Below are 21,679 nucleotides of genomic sequence, written 5' to 3' on the forward strand. Positions count from 1 at the left end.
GACGGGAGCCCAGCTCTCCTGAGTCCCAGTCCTGCACCACACCGATTGCCAGCCAGCCTAGCTAGTGAGTGTGCGGGTTGTAATCTAGCACATTTGGAAGGCACCTGGCTGCGGAAGGCTGTTTCATGCCTTCCAGAGGAGTTGCTACCAGCACCGGAGGGTGTTGTCCTTCTCTTCCATTTATATGCTGCCCCCCAAAATCCTGCTGGCCCTTGTAAGAAGCAGGGTGCTGGACTAGAGAGTCCTTTGGGCTGATCCCGCAGGGCTCTTAGCCCAAAGAGTATCCAAGCTGTATCCTCTGAGAGTTAAGTGCCAGGGATGACAACCTCCCATTGGCTTTGTGCCCCTAATAGTCTATTATTTACGCAGCCCCATCAGCTTGCTGAAAATGTCTTCCGAGGCAAACTACAGCCTTAGCTTCATTTAAGAAGCAAATGGAGGTGGGGTTGAGGGACTCCAGGCAGGAACTGCTCCCCTTTCATGCTGAACCTAGCAAAAGAGCTGTTGTAACAGGCTGAACGTGTTTGAAGGGGCGACATGTCTGCTGAAAAGACGTGCTTCCTGCACTGAGGGAGGGAGCAAGGAGAACACATTTTGAGGTACGCTGGGCATTACTGAGTATCAAGCGACATGTCGGAGCCCGCTTACCCTTCTGTCGGGGTGGCAGCAGTTTTTCTATTCAACCATAACTGTGCTCAGCATTTTCCCATTGCAGCCAGTGAGCCACAGGGGCAAACTGTGAGTTAATCCACCCACAGTTTGCCAGGATGTGTGCTGCTCACCCTGTTTGCAGAAGCAATTTACATGTTTGTATGTGACAGTGTGCCATCCAAACCCAGACACGCTGGATTGTGCAACCCACAAGCAACCCAGAGTATGCAGATCTCGTATTATGTTAACAACCTTAGTTGCTACACAAAGTGCAAATGCACAAGCGTAGTGCATATCTCTATAAATTGCTATCCCTTGATTTGCTGCCATGGGGGCAAACTGTGAGTTAATCCACCCACAGTTTGCCAGGATGTGTGCTGCTCACCCTGTTTGCAGAAGCAATTTACATGTTTGTATGTGACAGTGTGCCATCCAAACCCAGACACGCTGGATTGTGCAACCCACAAGCAACCCAGAGTATGCAGATCTCGTATTATGTTAACAACCTTAGTTGCTACACAAAGTGCAAATGCACAAGCGTAGTGCATATCTCTATAAATTGCTATCCCTTGATTTGCTGCCATGATGCATGAAGCAGATAAATGCCAGCCATTTGCTTTCTGTTAAAAGTCCTATGAATACAGTCAAAGCAGTGTTGGTGGGAGGGTCTCCATCTGTCCCGCCAAAGCCAGTCACTGAAGATCAAGCTTGCCGAACCTGCACAGCTGCGTGCTGGGTTTTTTTTTCTTTTGGCCAAAGCTTCCTCTTGCCCCTAGCAACCTGGCTGGGAGTCTGTGCGGGGGTCTGCATGAGGAAGGGGAGACAGGCACAACTTCCTCTACCGCAAATCCTTAAGTTTCCTCCATGCCTCTCCGTAGTCTGGAGCAGTGCAGGAAAAAATTGTTTACATCAGTGGAGTGGCTTGAGCTAAGAAGGAGGGGCCGTGTTTCTCTTCATTCTCTAAATGCGTCTTTGTGTCTCTGCGTGGACAGCCCCCCCAGCCCAGCGTTTCGATGGACAGGGAAAGTGCTTGCTCACTCACTTCCTGGATGCAGAGCTTGGCCCTTGGTCACAGTGGGTTGTGACACAATGTCAGAAGACCTGTACCTTTTACAGAGCGGTGGTGAAAATGATCATTTTGCAAAAATAACTTGTGGAGAGTTTATAAGCGCAGAGAAACACCGTCAGCCATGCATGATCAGAGATACAGGATTGGGGGCCAGAACAGCACTTGCGAGCTGCACTGACAAGATGTTATTTATGTCAGGATAACCTTCCTGGGATGATAGCTTTGCAACCTTGGCTCTACAAATAACCCCTTAAGTAAGCGAAGAAGATAAAATGCACAAACAGACAGGCACATACAGAGAGAGAGAGTAAATAAAAGAAAAAACATGTAACATATATGAGTACAAATGTATTTAAAATCGTTTTTCATTCTAAATCTACATATGAAATTATACTTACTTCAATCAGTACATTTCTCCTGAGCTACTTTTCGGTTTCCTAAACAAGCCCAGTATTTTTGTAGTAACTTAACTTTTTCATTAACTTAACTGTTCCAACCCTCTCTATGTAGTGGTGGTTGCATATTTTGCACTGATTGACTTAACACAGTAACTGTCATCATTTATATACTGTTGTTTCTTTAAATAATGTCAAAAGTGGCCCAAAGCTTTCTGACATCTTTATACACCTACCAGATATGCCTTAAATCTACTTTATCATGCATACATATTTAGCAGCAACTTTGTGCCAGATGAAATATCTGTTGTAGCCTATGGGGACTATAATCTCATAAATAAAATATTTCACAGAAATTCCCTTTAGCGGCAAATCCATAGCATAATTTGGGCTTTCTGCCAAATTACCTTCCATCGCTGTTCTGAGATAATTGATCTGAAACACTTCTACTGTCTGTTCTTAAGGCCTACTTTAACATCTTGTGCGCCAGATAACAATTTATATACCTTGAGTAATAACCCCCTTTGCCCCTGTAATTAGTTAAGATAGATTCAAGCTTTGTGAGGGATCTGAATAAATCATTGGGCCGTGACAAATGATCAAGACAGCCTTAGATTTGCATAAGTCTAAAGATGGGCATCTGTGTGCCTTGATGTGCGAGATCTCAATGGGAAACAATGCTGTCCTCCGTCGCGCCTTCCCCTCCTTCATCTCCGAAAGCCGTTTGAAGGCATAAATTGTGCTTGCAATTACCCTTTGGCATAGTAAAAAGGATCCAGTGTGAAGATGGGTGTCCGTGGCACTACATTAGGAACCAGCGAAGATTCTAACTGGGGTCCCCCATGTGGTTTCCATGGCCACTAGTGGGCCTGTGAGCTGCCTCTTGGCCCTGGCGGGATCCCTGTCCCTCTTAGCAGTTGTCTTCCCTTTTAAATTAGAATAACGAATCAAGGGGACTGCGGGTGGCACAGCGGTTTAAACTGCTGAGGCTGTCGTACTGCAAGTCCACCCACTGGCCTCCAGCACCCTCTTTGTATCAAAGTGAAACATTTCCGAATGTTGGCCATGGGTGCAGCGCTTCGTTTGGAAGCATGCCCCACTGTCCAGAAAAAAGCAAAAATCAAGCTAGGAAGTGGTAGGTGCTTGGAGGGGCGGGGAGAGGAAGCAGAAGTTTGCATGTGCTTAGTGTGTGCACATATGTGTAAAAGTTGGTTGGCTTGTCAACCATCTTGTGTGGTTCCTGAAGGGGTTTTGGTTCAGGGGCTTGTCTCTGTGCACACGTGTGCATTTGTGTTTGTTTCAGCATCACTTGTTTATGTTCTACAAAATGGGTGTTTCATGGAAGGGAAATAGAGTGATTTTGTGTTTCCAGGCTGAGGCGGTCAGATTCTCAGGCAAGTCACTCCACCATTTTGTGAAAAGACCCACCCAGCCACATCATGGCAGCCATTTCATTGTCTCGGTACTCCAAATGGACCTGCTGGGCCAAAAAGCAAGCAAGCAACCAACCAACCAACCAACCATAAGATAAACCACAATAAAACAAATAACAACAATTTAAAAATACTAATGCAATACAGATGAAAATAGAAAATGAAGGTTTAGTGGTGTCGACTATTAAAATGCTTTTTTAAAAGGAAGGTCTTCACCTGGTGCCCAAAAGGGTATAAAGAAGGTATCAGGTGAATCTCCTTGGGGAGAGCATTCCGCATATGGGGAACAGCCACCGAAAAGGCCCTCTTCCTAGCAGCCGCCCCTCTCAGTTCCCTGGGGATGGCTCACCTAGGAGGGGTCCTTTCATAGATCTCAAAGGCCGGGCAGGCGTCTATGGGTGCAGGCGCTCCTTGAGGTAACCTGGGCCTCAGCTGCTTAGGGCTTTATAGGACAACACAAGCACCTTGAATCAGGCCTGGGCCACAGCTGGTAGCCAATGCGGTTCTTTCAATATGGGTGTTATATGGGCCGCTCCAGGAGCTCCCATCACTATCCAAGTGGCCCCTGTTCTGTACTTTTTGCTTGGTCTATAGCAGCTCTCCCCAATCTGTTGCCTACCAATGTGTCATGCTGGGGGTTGACTGTGCAGGCTGGGGGTAATGGGAGTGGCATTCCATCACTTCTGGAGGGTGCCGAGTTGGAGAGGAATGGTCCATGCATTCCCTGCATCCATTCATTTAACAGTGATCATCAAGGTTCAGTATCTCAGTATGAGCTGCTGCTGCTGCTGTTGACACATAGCTATGAATAACGCTGCTTTATAAAATAAATGTATTGATAATGGACTACAGAATTTGGATAGTATGTGCAGTAGATTCAAAGCCACAAATACGATCTATGAAAGCACATTCATATTAACTGCTCCAACAAGGCTAAGCTGTGACAACTTCCCTTGGGTCCATCTTTTAACTTCCAAAGAAATATCATTACTTACTAAAATGATTAATCATTTCTGAAATATCACCTAATAATTACCAAGGAACAGATATGATTTTCCCATTTGGCAACCATAATACTGGCTATCCCTGCTTTTACTATTTCAGCAATACCTGCTTCTAATAATCCTGACCTATTTGTGTGATGGATTTTATATTGTGCCCACATGCCAAATTCCTGCATATTAAACCACAGGGGAGAGAGCGGGCATCCTTGTTTGCAGTATTTTATTTTATTGACTCAACTGCAAAACTAGCATGGACAGGGACAGCCGTGTCACCTTCTCAGTCACTCAGACATGTTTCTTGGCAGTATTTTGCAGGAGATCAATGAAGGCGTTTCTAAGGAGTTCTGAGGGCATCCTGGCACTGAGGCCAAAGAGAACCACCATAGGGAGGCACGAGGATTCAGACATTATTCTTAAGGTGATTCTATGAGGGTACCTGCCTATGAAGCCAGTTGTCATTGAACTTCTTACAAGGTTTTACAGGAAGGCTCTTCTTCTGGCGTGCTGGCATGTGTGCCAGCCTGGTGCTCGCCACACATACCGGGCGACAAAACACAGCGCCCTGGCGGCGAGGTTCTGGGAGCTGCGACTGAGGGCATCGGGCTGGGGCAGGATGCATGAGGAAATGCCCAAGCACACGAGGAGCCTTCTGCCACACCCGCCGTCCGCCACGCACAGATACGGGTCTGCATTTGGCTTGGTAGGTCACCCACTCTCCGCAGCTCACATGTCCTGACTGACAAAAGCTCTTGCACCTCCCACTCCTGACTGGTGGGTAAGAAAATAGCATGTCTGTCACTGCCTGTGGGTGCGAAAGCTGGGCAGTGAAGCAAGCGGGATGTGGTTGAAGCCTGGTGCTGGGGAAGAGCTTTCCGAATACCCTGCGGAACAGTGGGTCCGAGGTCAAATCAAGCCAGAACCCTCCCTGGAAGCAAATAAACCAAAAGATGAAGTTGGTGCAGATGTCCTAGGGAACGCTAGGGAAAGTCAAAGGTAGCAGAAGAGCCAGGCCAACCCTGAGATGGATTGATTCCATATGGAAGCTGCAGCCTTGACTTTACGAAAGCTGGGCAGGGCGCCAAGACCAGGCCATCTTGGAGGTGACTCATTCACAGGGTTGCCCTGAGCAGGGGATGACTTAAAGGCACATAACATGGTACTGGATGTGTCTGCAAGGCAAAGGAAATTGCTTCGTGATCCAAGCTTTGGGTGGTATTTTTGCCTTTAAAACAGACATCAATGCTTCTGTTGAGAGCACAGACTATTTGTATCCGGGTTCACACAGGGGAAGTGATGTTCAAAGAGAGCACAGAGGTGACTTTTGCTCTTAAAAAGTTTATAGCCTGCAGGCAGCCCTCCAGACATACTTAAATGGGAAGCTGTTCCATTTGAAAGTCAGGGCCCCAGAATCAATAGTCTTCCCTGCCCAGGGAAAATTCGTTGTCAGATGCCAGTCTGGAAAGAGTTCTTCAAAGCTGGTTCTCAAAATCTGAAAAGCACTGTAGTAAATTCTAATATAATATAATATAATATAATACTAGTTTGTAGTTGAGTTATCTAAATTAATTCATTGGTTACCTTTAAGGATTTTAAATTTATATTATAAATCTTTCTCTGGTAGAATGCAAATGGAAATCAGAATGCAGCACTGAAGTCACAATATGGCAGCATCAAAGTAAAATTCAGGCTTCTGCCCACGGTTGGTGTTAAGCACCGTGTGGTAGAATCGGAGAGTTGGGCGGAGTGTTCAGGTCCATCTGGTCCAGTTCCTTGCTCAGGGCATGAGCTGCAGTGCAGGATACAAAAATCTTGTTGCTTCAGTCACTGCTTCAACTTCTCTCGCGAAGGGGGTCTTGCCACCTCCTGAAGAGTTGACAAACAGCTGTTATCATTGGGAAGTTTCTCTCCTAATGTTAAGGTAACATCTACCCCCCTGCAATTTCCATGGCAGAAATGCAGCAAGACCAAGCATCTGGTGTGATCTTGGCCTGCCTCTCTCTCCATGAAGAGGGAGAAAGACAGTCAGGGATATTTTATTTCTAATAATTGCTGATTGATCCTATTTACCAAACATATGAAACAGAACATGGGAAGTCCTTGCAATATAACCAGAAAACCATTCTGTCTTTTGCCTAGCATGCTTCCACAGTGATGGAACAGGAAGGCATATGGCATTAACCAAAACTGACCTTTAAAAAAGCAACATGGCATGTTATAAAAGCCTGATAAAATCTCCATCCCAAAATAAAATCTCTATTCCCTGGGTCGGGGTTGTTGTTGTTGTCTGTTGCTGCTGCTGCTGAGTCCTGAAATGTGATTTTCAGTCTTCAGGGGTCGAAGGCCACCATGCCGCCATTGAGCTGAGTGATTCAGAGAACAACTTCATTCTTCGGGATTTCAACTCAACCCATGGAACGTTCGTGAATGATTGCCATATCCAAAACGCAGCAGTGAAAGTGAGCCCCGGGGACATTTTGCGCTTTGGTGCCAGCGGGCCCTCCTTTGAGCTTCTGCTCGAAAATGCGCCTCAGGTAAGGGTGGCGTCATCAGCTCCCTGACCAGGCCGCTGCATGATGCCTTTCTTGGGCCTCTCTGTTTCCCACTGGTCCCTTCTAGCAGCTGCCTTAAAGATACGCAATGTCTACCCAGTAGTGGCTGGATATTGGCTAGCTAGATTGGCCCAGAGAGCAACGAATGCGGCGGAGCCCCCCTCCAAGCTGTTCGAAGTGCCTTGGTTCAGCTTTATACCACACTGGGAAAAATGTGGGCTGAGTTCACATCCCCACAGGGAGCTCACTGGCTGCCCTTTGACTGGTCACTGCCAGATCCAAGTAACCTCCCTTTGGCTGTTTTGATGACAAAAGGGGAGGAGCACTTTGTGCAGTATTTGTGTGTGTGTGTAAGGAATTTATGTGCTGCTACTGTAGCCCTATCTGGGCTCTTTGCGAGTATTATCCCGAGCTTCCTGTTGGATGGAAGGATAAAAAGGTAAGGAATGGTGTGGAGGCAGCCACTGCTATCTGCGTTGTTGAACCATGGGGGGCATCAGCACCATGCCCGTACCAACGTGTGTTAGTCTCGCTGCACTTAACAAAGACGGTGTGTGCTATATTTGACACAAGCTGGGGGCCCATGGGACATGGGGCAAACGTAACTGACCGGGAAGGGTCTGCACTGTCCCGGGAGCGCCGTAACAGGGTGCTCTGGGACCGGCTCACCTGGTCTAGCCTGCAGTGCAGTTGCCCCGGAGGGTTTGGCGGCTGAGGTTTCGGACTCAGGGATTCGTTCTGCTCATCCAGCTCGCGTCCTGAGCAGGACAGGATGGGCCTGCGGCTACGCTTTGCCTTGCACTCCGCATGGTGGAACTGGAGTAGAATAGGAATAGCGGCTGTCTGTGCCTCACAGAATCAATCCCTGACTCTCCCGTCTCTCCAGGCAGGTACTTTAAGCTGCCTCCTTCATACCTTAAAGGGGCAGGAGCGCGACCTTAATTAGCTTCTCCTCCCCCCCCCCCCACTTTCTCTCACACACACACCTGTCGTAGCTTCAGAATGGCCCAGGCTTGCACAAGCCTGTCGCATTCTGGATTTGGGGGTGGAATTGGGGTGTGCGTGTGGCTTCCTCCATGGCATGAACTTTTTCCCGGCAGGTGTCCTGTCCTCCAGTGGGTCGCCACCCGGCTTGGTCTGGGCCGCTGCAGATAGTGACCGAAGCGAAACCCCCTCCAGCCCCGGCTGCCGCCCAGTTTCCTTCCCTGCAGTCTCGGCGGTCGCCTCCCATTAATCGCAGCTGGTCCTTTGCGGCAAGCGGGACTTCGCCACATCCACCACTCGGAAGGAGGCCCGTCAATGCCTGGGGTCGGGCTGTCCCTTCACCGTCTTTCTCTCCCGATGCTTTCAGCAGGCCTCCTGCAATTGTATCAGGTATTAATCGGCTTTTCGCAATTTTTGTTTGGGGAATGAGGGGGCCTGCCTGAGGCTTGGGGGCACAGTGTCATAGAAACGCAGAAACAGAGGTTCAGAAGGGCTTCACTCATGACGATTAGGTCTGAGCGTCTTTCTTTTGAATGAATTGGTCTACTCACAGCGATAGTACTGTTCCCATGGGGTCTGTGGGCCAGGTAGCAAAGCACTTGACAGCTGGATCAGTAGCTTACCTTTGTTTTAAAATAGGAAAGGGAGAAAAAGCCCTTGGACTACTTTGAGGACAGTCAGCCTCCACTCAGCTGGGAGTGAGGCTGACTCTCCCAAAGTTTTCTCTCCCACCGTTGCGTTGATCCGGTGAAGAGGAGGGGATCGAGAGCGCCCTTCAACCCGAATGCCTGAAAGCAGAGTGCCTCTGCTCTAGGGAACTTGGATTGCCTGCTGCAAGTGCTGTGTGTGGTGGACAACCTCTGGCCCTTGGCCTGGTTTCAGAATCAGCCCAGACCTCAAACAAAGGCCGTCTGTTCCTTTGCTGGAGGCTCACTGTGTGCAAGAGGGAAGGAGCTGCAGGTGGGGCAGGAAAGGAGGTGGCAGAAATCCCTAGGAGGGCGTGCAAACCTTAACCGAAACGCTTTTTCCACCCCTACCTTCGCAGCGACATCTTGACACTCTGTAAACAAAAACAGGTCTCTGCCTTCAAGCTGCTTACAGCCTAAGCATCTACCCGGAGAGGGTCGGGGAAGGGAGGGAGAATGAGTGCAGCAGTAGGGAGGGGTATGTTGAGAGCCCCGAGGCTGCAATTCTCGGTTGGGAATGAGAATAGAGGGGCTGAGCCGAAGGCTTCAGAGAAAAGATGGCTTTTGAGGAGCAGTTTGAAAGGAGAGAAAAAGGCAGCATCCATGACACACTTGGTTTCAGCGGATGGTGGCAGCATTCTGCCCATCTTCAACCTGAAATATCATTGACAGGACTTGCAGGAGCCAAACTAGTTCTAGCTGGCTTGAAAGGTGCCAGCTGCACTTGGCTGCCCTATTTTGGTTTTATGCCTTTCATCTTTCAGGCACTTTCACAAATAAACGGTGAGGGAAAATAATGACTCCTCTCCCCCTCTAGCGTTTATGTTCAGAACGTGCCATGCTCCCGGGTGGGAAGGGTGTGTGTAGAGCCGGGGAGCGGCTTGTTAGTGCTTGAGACCGGCTGGCCAAAATGCGCGTTCGTGCAGGGTAATAAAAAGGTGTATGTTGAGCTCGGAGTATGTTGAGCTCGGAGTGTGTCGTCTTACACGCTGCCGATTCTTTGAGCGTCTGTTCTGTTGCAGGTAATGGAGTTACTGCAAACGCTCATCAAGGAGATGCGCTTCTCAAGGAGAGGGTAAGCGACTTAGGTTGAAGTGTGCGGTACCTCTGAGAAAGGCTCCCAGAAGGCAGCTTGGCAGCTGGCCCAAGGGCCTCTCCCATGTCCAGTGGGGCGCATCCCCCAGGGCAGGTCCCCACCAGAGCTCCTGCAGTGACTTTTTGGGTGCTGCAGAGCGTTCTGTGGAAGGAGGACACATTCTTCCCTGCACAGGCTGAAGCCACCACATGCTGCTAGACTGCAAAGCACACCAGAGCTGGAGCAGGGCTCTGGAAACTAGGGCCGCCCAGGCGATGGCGATGGCAGTGTTGTTGCTGATACATTATTATTTCTGAGGGTGGCCCTTTGCAAAGCATAAGGGCGGGGTCCCTGCCCCGAGGGGAGTGCAATGTGTAACGCACTACAGAAGAGACATCACCAGAAAGGGAAGGAAATGGTTTCCGCCTGATCATTATAACCCACCCTTTTCACAAATGTCTTAGAACAGCTCACGGGCAAGATAACTGCACTTTTTAAGTCTGTAAACAATGTCAACAATAAGGCTTATGAAAGCAACTTAAACTTTATTTGGTAGAGATACAAAGCTAAAACAATAAAAGCCCTGGGAAAGTAAAAAATACTTACCTGATATTGAAGGGATGCCAGAGCAGGTACCAGGCACACCTTTCTGGGCAGGGCATTCCATCGCCAAGGTGCCATCATTGAAAAGGCTCTTCCTGCCTTAGTCGTCTGGTTGGGACACGTGGGGAGAAGTCCCAAAAGATGCTTTCAGAGTCCTGGTAGGAGGATGTGAGGACAGATGATTCTTGAGGTACCCTGGTCCCAAGCTGTCAAGGATTTTCACCATCGAAACCAGCCATTTGAGCCTGCATTTATTTCAGTTACGTGTTGCTTCAGTTTTGCCTTCATAAGAATTCTACCACATGATGAATTTCAGGGTTTTAGAATTTTAGGGCATGTAAAAAAATCTCAGGCAAACGCCTGACTTAGCTGTTGCAATGCACATAAAATTAATAATACAGCTTTAGCTTTCTTGAGGAAAAGGTGAAATAGAGGCTTGTTGGGATCAAATGCCATGTTTATTACAAGCAGCTTTATTTCTGTGCACAGGATGAGTTGATTTTGAGAAAGGGAAATGAAATCAGTCGTCTCTCCAGCTTTGAAAATGAGTGCAGTCACAAAGACACAGTGATAGCTAATCTGCAGAGCGAGATTGCAGCAATGACAGAGAAAATAAATGTAGTTCTTGCCAAGAAAGATGCCGAGTTTTGCACGAAGCTGGCAGGCCTTGAGCAAGAAGTTGGTGCAAAAACAGAAGAGATTAAAGCCTTGCGAGAGCAGGTATGGGGTTTTTCTGGGTACTGATGGGCTCCTGAAGCTTAAAAACAGGGGAAGCTGCTTATGCTCAATCAGACTATTGGCTGAGAATTGCATGGGCCATTCCAAAACCTCCCGAGACATGCCAGAGATCAGGCCAGGGCCTTTAGCATTCAACATATGTGCTTTACCGCCAAACCTAAATGCTCACAGTCTTGGTTTGGCTGTCAAGTCCAAGGGTTGCATTTTCCTCAGTCCGGCTCTGTGTTCCTTTCGCTCCTGAAGTGTAGCATGATTTTCCCTCTGTAGACATAACAGTGAACTGCAGGTTGCCATAAATCAGAAAATCCAGGAAAGATCTGGCGTTTGTGGGCAAAGGGAGGCGTGTGTCTGCATTTGGTCCATGCAGGTGATGCTTTCATGGTTGGTGCAAAATCTCTCTTGCGCCTTGTGTGCATGCAGCACACCATGGGATTGCACAACATGAACTAGCTGTGTTTATCTTTCATTCCTACTGTCTTTTTGCAACAGATCAACCATTTGCAGCAAAACACCAGTGAAGTTTTGTACCATTCGCTTTCTGAACGAGACCTGCAAATTGCGAACTGGAAGCAAGAGAATGAGAAGCTGAAGAAGAGCTATTCTCTCACAGCAGGTATATTTTGTGTGAATCCTGTCTTTCCAGGATGCTGCTTTGGCAGAGTTTTACAAGGTTGGTTGCCTGCTTGGTCATACTTTAATTTATCTGCTTTTATACTTCTGTTCTTTCTTTGGGAAGGTCAGGATAGCTTCTGACGCTCTTCCAGGCAAGTAATCTCCTGCCCAGGTTTAGTAGTAAAAAGAGCTAAGCAGTTGCCTAAGCACTGGACATCCCACTGCCGCCATTCAATATATTGGACTGTGGATGGCTGGAGGGAAGGGCTAAATGGCCTCCCCTTTGCCAGTGGCTGACAGCGGCAGCCGCATGAGTATGGGCGGGGGGTGGGGGGGATGCCATCCAAGAGCGAAGCTGTGCTGGAGAGGATGAGAGCCGCCCCACTGTTACCTCCTTCTTTTATGCAAACCTCCGTGTAGATCTTTGGGGGATCAAGAGGCTGAGCAGAAATCAGGCTGAATAGGCTCCTCGCTCTCAGGCAGTCCAAATCACCTTTCTCAGCCATTCTGAAAAGCATTTGTTTCCTTTAAGGCATTGTGAAGACTTTTGCCCTTTAGTTTGCATTGGATTTAAATGCTGCCGTGATTTCTCCTTTACTCTCACAGGGCTGGTGACCAGTTTGCAAAAAGACATTACATCCAAGGACCAGAAAATACAGCAGTTGAAAATGGATGCTGAGAAATTCAGGCGAGAGAGCAGGGAAAAGGACACCCAGCTCGCCCATGTGTCAGCCCAGGTGAATCATTTGTTTTTGTCGAGCTCTGTTTGGACTCAGTAAATGGAGCTGGGTGCCCTCCCCCTTGCCCAGCTTTGAAGATTTGGGCCCGTATTTCCATCCGGCCTCCATTCTCTTCTTTCCTTTTGAATAACTAACTGAAGGAGTCTTGGTGTGATACTGATTCATTTGTCCACTCTTGGGACAGCAAGCCCTGAATTCAAGGCAAGTCACTTTGTTATCCCTCACAAGAATCTTGCAAGGCATTCCCACTTTGGTCCCTGCAGATCTGTGAGCCAGCTCTGTGCTCCATGCAGCTGATCAGAGGAGGGAGCTGCCAGCTGCAGGGGGCACTGCTGGTCAAAACTCTTCCAAGAATTGCAGAAAGCTGCTTTCTCTTGAAGCAAACCACTGATCCACCCTGCCCAGTAAGGTCAGCTGATTAGCGGAAGCTTTCGAGCCCTCCCAGGGGTTGAACGAGACCGAACCTGTCTGCAAAGCCATTGCTGTAGCGCTGAGCTATGGCATATAGCCGAAGCCAGTGTGATGGCTCGGTTAGAGTGTGACCTGGGACTTGGAAGACCCGGGCTCTAGTCCCCACTCAAGCATGAAGCCAGTGGCTGACTTTGGGGCAGTCACGGACACTCGGCCTAACCTTCTGCACAGGCTTGTTGTGAGGCTAAAGGGGGAGGAGGAGGATTCCATAATCTCCCTTCGGTTCCTCACATGAAAAAGGAGAGGACGTAAATATGATCAATAAATAAATGGCTACTGCTCTTCCTTGCCTTGGACTCCACTGAGGTCAGGCTGCCCTCTTGTGGCTCACTGGCGATTCCTGCTTCCTTCAGCTGTATGCCTTCCCGTGCCTGTTTCCACATCTGTTCCCTGGCTCCCCAAGCCCAGCCGGCTGTTCCCCTGCTCTGTGAATCACTAATCCCCCCTTTTTTTGCATGATCACAGTCACACTGCTGCTTATTGTGTCTCGAAAATCGGCTCCTCCTCTTCTGTTTAAAGCTTGCCTTTCAAACTCGCCTCTCCCTGCCTTAGTAGCCCAGTAATTGGCACTAGGGGTGGTGGGTGTCTGAGGGGCCCTGCATGAAAGCTGAGGCCCACCCCTGGCTTCTCCCCAGACGTCTGAGAACAATAGCTGAAGGGACCAGTCCCAAAAGATGGGGGAAAGCCATGGGCCCTTTCCAAGAGGCGGAGGTTCAACTCATGCAGGCTTCCTCATTGTTAATAATTTCTGGTTTTTTTGCTGTTCTAGACCAACCTCCCCTTTTTTTTAATTAACAGTCTTTATCTAAGCCTTTTTATTTTATTGCTCTACCCCCTGCCTCTTCTGCATCCATTTTGCAAAAGCATTCCTAACCTGCAGGGTGCCAGCGGTTCTCCTGATCAGTATCAGCACCTCAAATGTCCGGGATCCAAAGGGGCCTTCGCAATAAATTAGCTGCACCCAACAAAATATCAGTGGCCACAATATTTCTGCTAGACTACAGTTTGATTTCAGAAGTGCCCCCACATCTGTGTGGACAGATGTGGCTTCAGGAGAGTCCTCAGCAAGCTTGCCTCCCTGATGCTTTCCTGGTGCTTGCGGCAGGTGTGACAGCAGATGATGACAGCAGATCAAGCCTGATCTGTGACAGCGGATCAGGCTTGAGCCGGACTCCATCCGAGTGCTTCTGACTGGACTCCTGGTGGTGCCAGTCACCGGCACCCGCCCCCTTCCAAACCAGTAGAGTGTCATGGCTCAGGACCAAAAGGCTGCTATTGGCAGGGCTCCGAGGAGAAGTCAACCCAGTTCTCCAGGCCCCACTAACTGAGGCTTCCTCCTGGGAACCCATGTCCTGCTCCACACGGTGGCCGTGTCCTCTGGCTCCAGACTGTCCAAGGAGCAGGGAGCTGCTCGGAAGCGTTTCCCAACTGGCTGTTTGCTCCCCGGTCCCCCTTCCCCCAGGAGAGATGAGGGACTGTCGGAAAGGGTTAGGGACTTTCAAGAAAATAGATGCCACCCTTGAGGAGGTGGAACTAGAAGGATTTTTCTGGTACGGTTATAAAGTCTCATCAGTTGCTGCAAACCAGGGTAATTTGTCTTACATACTTGCAGGATCACTATGATGTTCTTGAATCTGAGCTCACAGCCTCTAAGCCAGCACTTGCAGCTCTTTTAGGGTTCTGGTTCAACGGAATTGCTTGACAAAACATCATGGGTTATCAGAAACAGAAACTCTCCTTTTACAAATCTTTGGTGCAATCACACTTGGAATATTGTCTTCCTTTTGGTGAAAAAGGGCATTCTTGAGCTGGGAAAAAGTATGGAGAAGGGCAGTGAGAAGGATCAGGGGCTGGAGCGGCTGCAACAGCTGGGACTGTTCAGCTTAGATAAAAGCAAGTAAGGGCGACAGAGGCGTTTAAAATTCTGCATGGTGTGGAGAAAGTGGGGAGGGTGATGTTTTTCTCCCTCTCCCATAACACTTGAACCTAGGGCCATCCCATGGAGCTGATTGCTGGGAGCTTTAGGACAGAGAAAAGGAAATCCTTCCTCGTGCAATGTATACTTAGACTAGAATTCAGTGCCATGGGGAGTGGTGGTGACTGCCAGTCTGCATGGCTTCAAAGGGGGAGTGTCCCTGTCCCATCCACAAAGGAGGCGGCTCTCCGTGGCTGCTAGCCTTGTGGGCTCTGCTTCCTCCTGTACCGGAGGTGGCATGCCTGCGCACACCCATTGCCGAGGAGCTTGGGTGGGTGGGTGGAGGGGTCCTGCTGCACAGATCCTACGGGCAGCTGGTTTGCGTGTACAGAGTGCTGCACCAGATGTCCCTGGGGTCTGACCCAGCGGCGCCTTTCTCGTGGTCTTATGCTCTTGAGTCCTTAACTCATTGCTGAAGCATGACGGTGCTGCCTTCAGCAGGGATGGTGGCTACCCTTCCCTGGCAGCGGCGAACCTTCTCCCTTCCTGGGCTCAAGGACAAGTTACAACAGAGAGTGCATAGGCTTAACATGGGTGGGTGGGAGCCATCGCTCCATCAGGTCCACTGATCCCTGGGCAGAACAGGGGTGCCCAGCCTGCTGATCAAATTCGCAGGCGACACTAAAACTGGAGCAGTGGCCACAACTGAGAGCAGGTAGTCCAGATCCAAAAGGACCTGGACAGACTATGGAAGTGGGCAGGAGACAACGGGATGGCCTTTAATGTGGATAAGTGCAAGGTCTCGAACTTGGGGCATAGGAATGGGTGTCATAAGTACAGGTTAGGCGATAAGTGGCTGGAGAGCAGCACTTGTGAAAGGGACCCCGGGGTGCTGGTTGACTGCAGGCTAAACATGAGTCAGCAGTGTGATGTGGTGGCCAAGAGGGCGAACTCCACCCTTGGTTGCACAGCCAGAAGTGTGGCTTCTAGATCGAGAGAGGTGTTGCTACCACTCTGTGTGACTCTGGTGCGCCCGCAACTGGAGTATTGTGCTCAGTTTTGGGGCCCTCGTTACAGGAAGGATATAGCCAGGTTGGAGTCAGTGCAGCGTAGGGCCACAAGGTTGGTGGTCGGTTTGCAGGGGGTGGGGTATGAGGCGAGACTGAGGGAACTGGGTCTCTTCAGCCTGGAGAAGACTCAGAGGGGACCTGTTGGCAACATACAGGTATGTGAGGGGGTGTCACACGGAGGTGGGTAGAGACCTGTTCTCCCCTGCAGAGGAAGGCAGGATGCGCTCCAACAGAGCCAAGCTCAGGGAGTCAAGGTTCCATTTGGATGCCAGGAAGCATTTCCTGACAGTCAGGACGCCGAGGGTGTGGAATGGGCTTCCCCGGGAGGTCGTTGAGGCCCCATCGGTGCGGGTGTTCAAGGATAGGCTGGACATGCACATGGTGGGCATGTCGTGAGTGGAGCTGGCTGGAGCTAGGGGTCAGACTAGATGGCCCAGGAGGCCCCTTCTGACTTGCTCTGTTTCTGTGTTTCTATGTTCTAGAAGGGGAAACACTGGGGGCAGCGCAGGTGTTTAAAGCTGGCCATTGGGCTGTGAATCCAGTCTGCACTTCTGCTTTTGAGGAGCAGAGTGGGCTGCTTAACCGCCTCCCTGAACCCCCTTTTCTTTAGTGGGGGGCTGCCAAGCAGCAGGTGAACTCAACTCCTAGCTATTGACCCATAGCTGACCCTCCCGTGAAATTTTGCAAATGGCTGGGCTGACGCATGGCCTGGAGGTGCGACAAAAGTCACCCGGGAGGGGTGGCAGGACAGTTTTGCATGTCAGTCCCTGCAGGCCCATTTGTTTTGATTTTAGCATATTTTAAAGAGCTTCTTTTCAGGCTCTGTAGTAGAATTAATTTTCCCCAGGGTCATGGAAACTGCAGTTTTGGCAGTACTGTGCTGGAAGAAAAAGGCGATTCTGTTTTAATACCATTGGGAAGAAAAATGCTGGTCAGCAAAGTGGCACCATGAAATTAATATATAGACTGTAATTTAGGAAAGGGAGAGATAAACCTGCTGAAGGTATCGGGGTAATTTAAAGTTTTGGGAGAAAATACAGAATTTAAGAATTGCCTGAATCGAGAAGAAATAGATTTTAAGTACATTCTTTTTTTTCCTTATTAAGTAGGCTTTACTGATAAATGATTTCATCATTTAGATAGCTATTTATAAGTAAAATTTTTATACAAAATTGGTTTTTCTGGTACTATTTTACTAAAGTATGTAAACTTCTGGGATAGTACTCTGATATGTTAAGTGTTTTAGATTTACAAAAAGCCTCTTTATAGTAAAGTTAAAACAGAGGGTAGGGGTAGAATTGAGACAGAACTAATATTTTAAATGATTCCTTTTAAGAGTTTAAATAAAACCTTTTGAAAATGTGAGGCAAGAATCTACACAGAAGACTCAACAGGACTGATTCTGAGGTAAATTTGTATAGGATTGGAGCAATCCTATAGAACAGGCGTCTCTAATTAGATGCTGATGGGATGTATTGGGCTACAAATCCCAGTATCCCCAGCCCAACTGGCCATTATCCAAGTGGTCTTGGGGCAGTGAGCATCGCAGTCCATCAAATCCCGCGGCCATCAAGTTGAGCAGGCCTGCGGTACATTTTATGAGCAAGTCAGCACCCTTGAAACATGTGTGGACACACAACGGAATAGTCGGGTGCCTGGGACGAGTTGAAGATACTAGTATTTCAACTGGATTCTTCCTTTTTTTAAACGTTGAGATATTTTAAGAAGCATTGATCCCTTTGCTGCCCAAGTCGAGTCACGTCATTCGATCTTCAGAGCAGCAAGAAGGTAGCACCGTGTGCCACTACCCCCGGTGTGACTACAAGGGGCACCTCTTGCGAGTGGTCACGTTTTCTTTCGTTGCTGTGTGTTGCAGTGCTCTAGAATTAAGGCGGAAACAAAGCACGACCTCAGAGAGAGAGAAGTAAATGCGTATCAGAATGTGAGTCAGCCTTCAGCTTCCTTCCTTACCAGCATGTGTAGCTATAGGCGTGAACGGGAAAGCGGCTTACTAATGGTTTGACCTTTGCATTACTTTTAGCGATCAACGTTGCAGGTGGGGCTGCTGCACAGCAGACTGTTTCCTCCTGACCAGAATTCCAGCCGGCTCGTCATGCCCCATGTCAGGATACTTGATCCCGTTCCCCCTTTTCCGTTTTTCTTCGCTAGCGGACTAGTCAGTGTCCCTGCTTACCAAGCATGCGTGGACCTCACTCAGTTGTGCTTTTGTGAGAAGAGGAGGGATCTCCCTTTAGTTTTCTTAATTCTACACTGGTCTCTTTATACGTCTGTGAAGCCTTCTGAAGACTGCTGAAACCACCCTCTAGGATCTCCCTAGCCCAGTTTCAGCCACCATCCTACTAGCTTTCCCCACTGGGATTTGTAAGTGGAAGGAGTGATTAAAGACTGGACATAATTCCAGTGTTACTGAAGGAGAATTGGGCTCTTGGCAGCAACTAGCTGCACAACTGGTAGGAGTGGCAACACCAGCAATAGCACGGGCACCGTGGCGGTCGGCCCTGACCCAGGGGAGCACCGCATGCATGTCTCACGTACTAACTGAGTCCCCGGTGGAAGGGCAGTTGCGTTTTCCCTTCTGCTGACCCTGCTTTCCGGGTTCCTTCGCAGCATATCGGTGAGCTGGAGCTACGGGTGAAGCGGTCTGAAGAAGAAATAAGGAAGTACCGAGCCGAGCAGGAAGCCTTGAGCAGCAGGCTTGCGGACAAAACAAAGGCAGGTGTCCACTGTCAGTTTTTTGCAAAGATGTTAATAAGGTGCGACCCAGTGGGGGATCCCTGATGCACTAGTTAGGATGGGTTCAGAGCTCCATGATCCAGAGCGTGTTTTAGAGGCATCCCTAATTTATAGTCCTGCACAAGGGCAGGGTCTGGCTCACCACTCGGTGGCAAAATGGCAGCCATTGAGTGGGCACTCTGGTTGAGATTATTATTTTTTTTATTATTTTTATTAATTTCTATACCACCCATCAGCAAAGCTCTCTGGGCAGTTCACAACATGATATAATGACAACAAAATACAACACAACAGCATTTAAAACATTTAAACATTCATTAAAATAGCATTAAAATACATTAATTACAATGAAAAAGACCCAGACAAGGAAATAAAAAGGCACCTGGATAAACCCATCAGACCCCTAGATATCCAAGGAGATCTTTAAAGGCTTCCACAAAGAACTCGGTGCTGATAAGACGGCAGATTTGGCACCAGGAGGGCCATGGCAGGAAGGTTGTTCCAAACATGTAGGGCCACCACAGAAAAGACCCCCCCCCCCAGTTGCCAGCCTCCCATTTTGGTCTGCAGCCTGAAGCACCCTTGAAAATCCTGCCTGAACAGGTTTCATTTGAATTTGACATTAAAAAAAAAGATCATGGAAAAACAATAGCCACATTTTTGTCATATGCTGTTTGTCCAAGCATGGAAGGGGCTTAAGTGCCTGGTATATAGGAAGTTCCTGGATGGTTTTAGCAAAATGGGGCAGTGAAAGAATTTGGAGGATGGCTTACATGGCTTTGGAGGTATCAGGTGTCTTTCCCACCAGACTGTACTCTCTGTAGCAGGACTGTTCAGTGCTCTGGATGTTCCTACAGGAGATTGAATGTCCACCCAGAAAGGCGCATGCCAGCCCCAGTATGCAGAGGGAGTGGCGAGGACGGGCCTGCACCATGGTGCACCTGCTTGTTCCGAGACTGGCCCCCGAAGCTCTCGGCCTCTTCTTTTGCGCTCTTGCCTGCCAAGGCAGAGCTGCTGAGCTTCTCCTGGTTCTTGCAGCAGAGACAAATGGGAATATGGAGGCCTGATACTATACCTGGAAACGAGGTCACCAGGCCCTTATCCGTTGCGGGCCTCTCCTCTCAGTAGCGCCTCCTTCCTCCAGCAACGCACAAGCTACCTGTGGATTAATTGACGTTTTATCCCCGCTGTCCTTCAGGGAGCCCAGAGTAGCATCCTTGGGCTCCTCACAAGTCCTCTGCAGGGGGGTCATGCCGCGCTGGGGCTCAGGCCTGGATCTCCACCATCCAAGTCCAGCACCGGTCTCTGCGCTGCACGGTGCAAGCAGAGCACCGATAGTGAGAGGGGCCCTTCGTTTCGCCAGCCTGCTGCTACTTGGAATTCATTGCACCAATTCCTCCCGGGCCAGCTTTGTGACCCCAGTATCCTTTCTCTTCCCCCTTTTATTTAAAATATGGTTCATGCAGCTCTTAGGTGTGAAACCTTTGCAAGGTGGCTCACAAGAGAAAAACGCTGCAACCATGTGCAATATTGTTAATGATAACTACGTGGCAATAGCAAAACAGACGGCACCCACCCCCCAGTTCTCAAAGCAAAAGCCGGTGCTGCCCAACCCCTCTGGCGCCTCATAATGGGGCAGCAAAGGAAACCTTGGGAGAAGGAGCTGCCCGGGAGAGCCAGTGGTGGTGGGTGCCACCAAGCTGCCAGGGCCCAGCACCCATCCCTGCCTGTAGCCATTTAGACTTCCCACAATTCCCCTCAGGTAGCGTCAGACCAGGGCTGCATGGGAAATGGAAATGATTGATGGGAGGGCCCATTCAGCAGTGCTGCTACAAGGGCATCCTGCTATTGGCCCTCTGACGGAGGAGGCTGAGGCCTGCCAGGGCCCAAGACCTGAAGGCGGCCCGTGGTATATTTAAGACCGTCATGTCAGAAGCAACCGCAGAAAGGAAGGCCTGCAAAACACCTCGCAAAATGAGTTGTTGTGGGTCTTCACTCGAGTTGTGTTTTCCATCTGTAGCGTTATTTTTAAAATCAACATTTCTGCCAAATTCTCTACCAAATACTAAACTCCAGGATGTAACTCCCTCCTCGCAGGACAATTCCTGGGTCACAGGCTGAGAATCCCTTGCATTCTTGTACAGCCCAGCTATTCCCAGGCTTTTATTGTTTTAGGCTGAAGGGGACCTGAAGAAGGAGTACGAGAAGAGATCCCAGCAGTTACAGGAAATGGGGCGCAGAGAACGTCTCATGAAGTCGGACATGGAGCTTGCGGCAGCTCAGGTGGGAGCAGCTGACGAGCCGGTTGCTTTATGGGGCGCTCTGCAGGGGAGGAGACGCTGTGCATTATATCTGTAAAGTTGTGCATGTACGCACAGGCGCACACCACGCATCAGCTGGTAGAGGAAGCGGGGAGAACACCGTTTGTCTGGCCTACCGTATTTCTCCAGGTCGTGGGTGTCCCCGCTCTCATTAAAATTCACCACAGCGCCTCGTTCACTCTCCTTTTTACCTGTTAGGCGCAGCGCTTTCGGAACAAAGTGGTCGAAAGTCTCTCTCCTCAGCTTTTGGAGCAGTCCGCCACAGATCAACAGGTACGAGCCTTGCCTTTTCGCGGGGGATCAGTGTCATGCGGTGAGCCGCAGGGCTGCTTCAGCCAGCGCCTCCTCGGTGGCTGGTTAGTGGCCCCAGCTGCTAGCACGGAATGCGAGCCGGTGACGGACTGAGGCAGGTCACAGGTAAGAGAGTGGCCATGGCTCATGGGGGGGCGGGGAGCAGGTTTTGTGCCACTGTTTTGTCTGGCCCGAGCACGGCGTTTCTGGGAGAACCTGTCCAGAGAAGGGTGAAGCAACACCCTTGTTTTAGAAGTAGCACCGCTAGACTACTTGTTCGTTCACCTGTGTGTCTGTTGAACTAGCCAGATAGTGCCA

The 21,679-nt window shown here is 49.4% G+C and overlaps 1 protein-coding gene across 6 annotated transcripts in view; it reads left to right on the forward strand.

Moving 5' to 3' along the window:
- Positions 1-4,871: 4,871 nt before the first annotated feature.
- Positions 4,872-21,679, forward strand: part of FHAD1 (forkhead associated phosphopeptide binding domain 1) — a 43,381-nt gene continuing 26,573 nt past the window's right edge. For 5 of the 6 annotated variants that reach the window (XM_044452324.1, XM_044452326.1, XM_044452329.1 and 2 more), the window contains exons 1-11: positions 4,872-4,970; positions 6,877-7,083; positions 8,202-8,475; positions 9,794-9,846; positions 10,939-11,169; positions 11,677-11,800; positions 12,406-12,536; positions 17,872-17,937; positions 18,624-18,728; positions 20,925-21,032; positions 21,269-21,343. In XM_044452324.1, the coding sequence (XP_044308259.1) occupies positions 4,875-4,970; positions 6,877-7,083; positions 8,202-8,475; positions 9,794-9,846; positions 10,939-11,169; positions 11,677-11,800; positions 12,406-12,536; positions 17,872-17,937; positions 18,624-18,728; positions 20,925-21,032; positions 21,269-21,343 (1,470 nt within the window). In that variant the 5' untranslated portion in view covers positions 4,872-4,874. The remainder of the gene's footprint in view (positions 4,971-6,876; positions 7,084-8,201; positions 8,476-9,793; positions 9,847-10,938; positions 11,170-11,676; positions 11,801-12,405; positions 12,537-17,871; positions 17,938-18,623; positions 18,729-20,924; positions 21,033-21,268; positions 21,344-21,679) is intronic. The other variant, XM_044452325.1, reaches the window with a different exon arrangement.

The sequence above is a fragment of the Varanus komodoensis genome, unplaced genomic scaffold, assembly GCF_004798865.1.
Source record: "Varanus komodoensis strain SLA01 unplaced genomic scaffold, ASM479886v1 scaffold71, whole genome shotgun sequence".
Classification (NCBI taxonomy): Eukaryota; Metazoa; Chordata; class Lepidosauria; order Squamata; family Varanidae; genus Varanus; species Varanus komodoensis.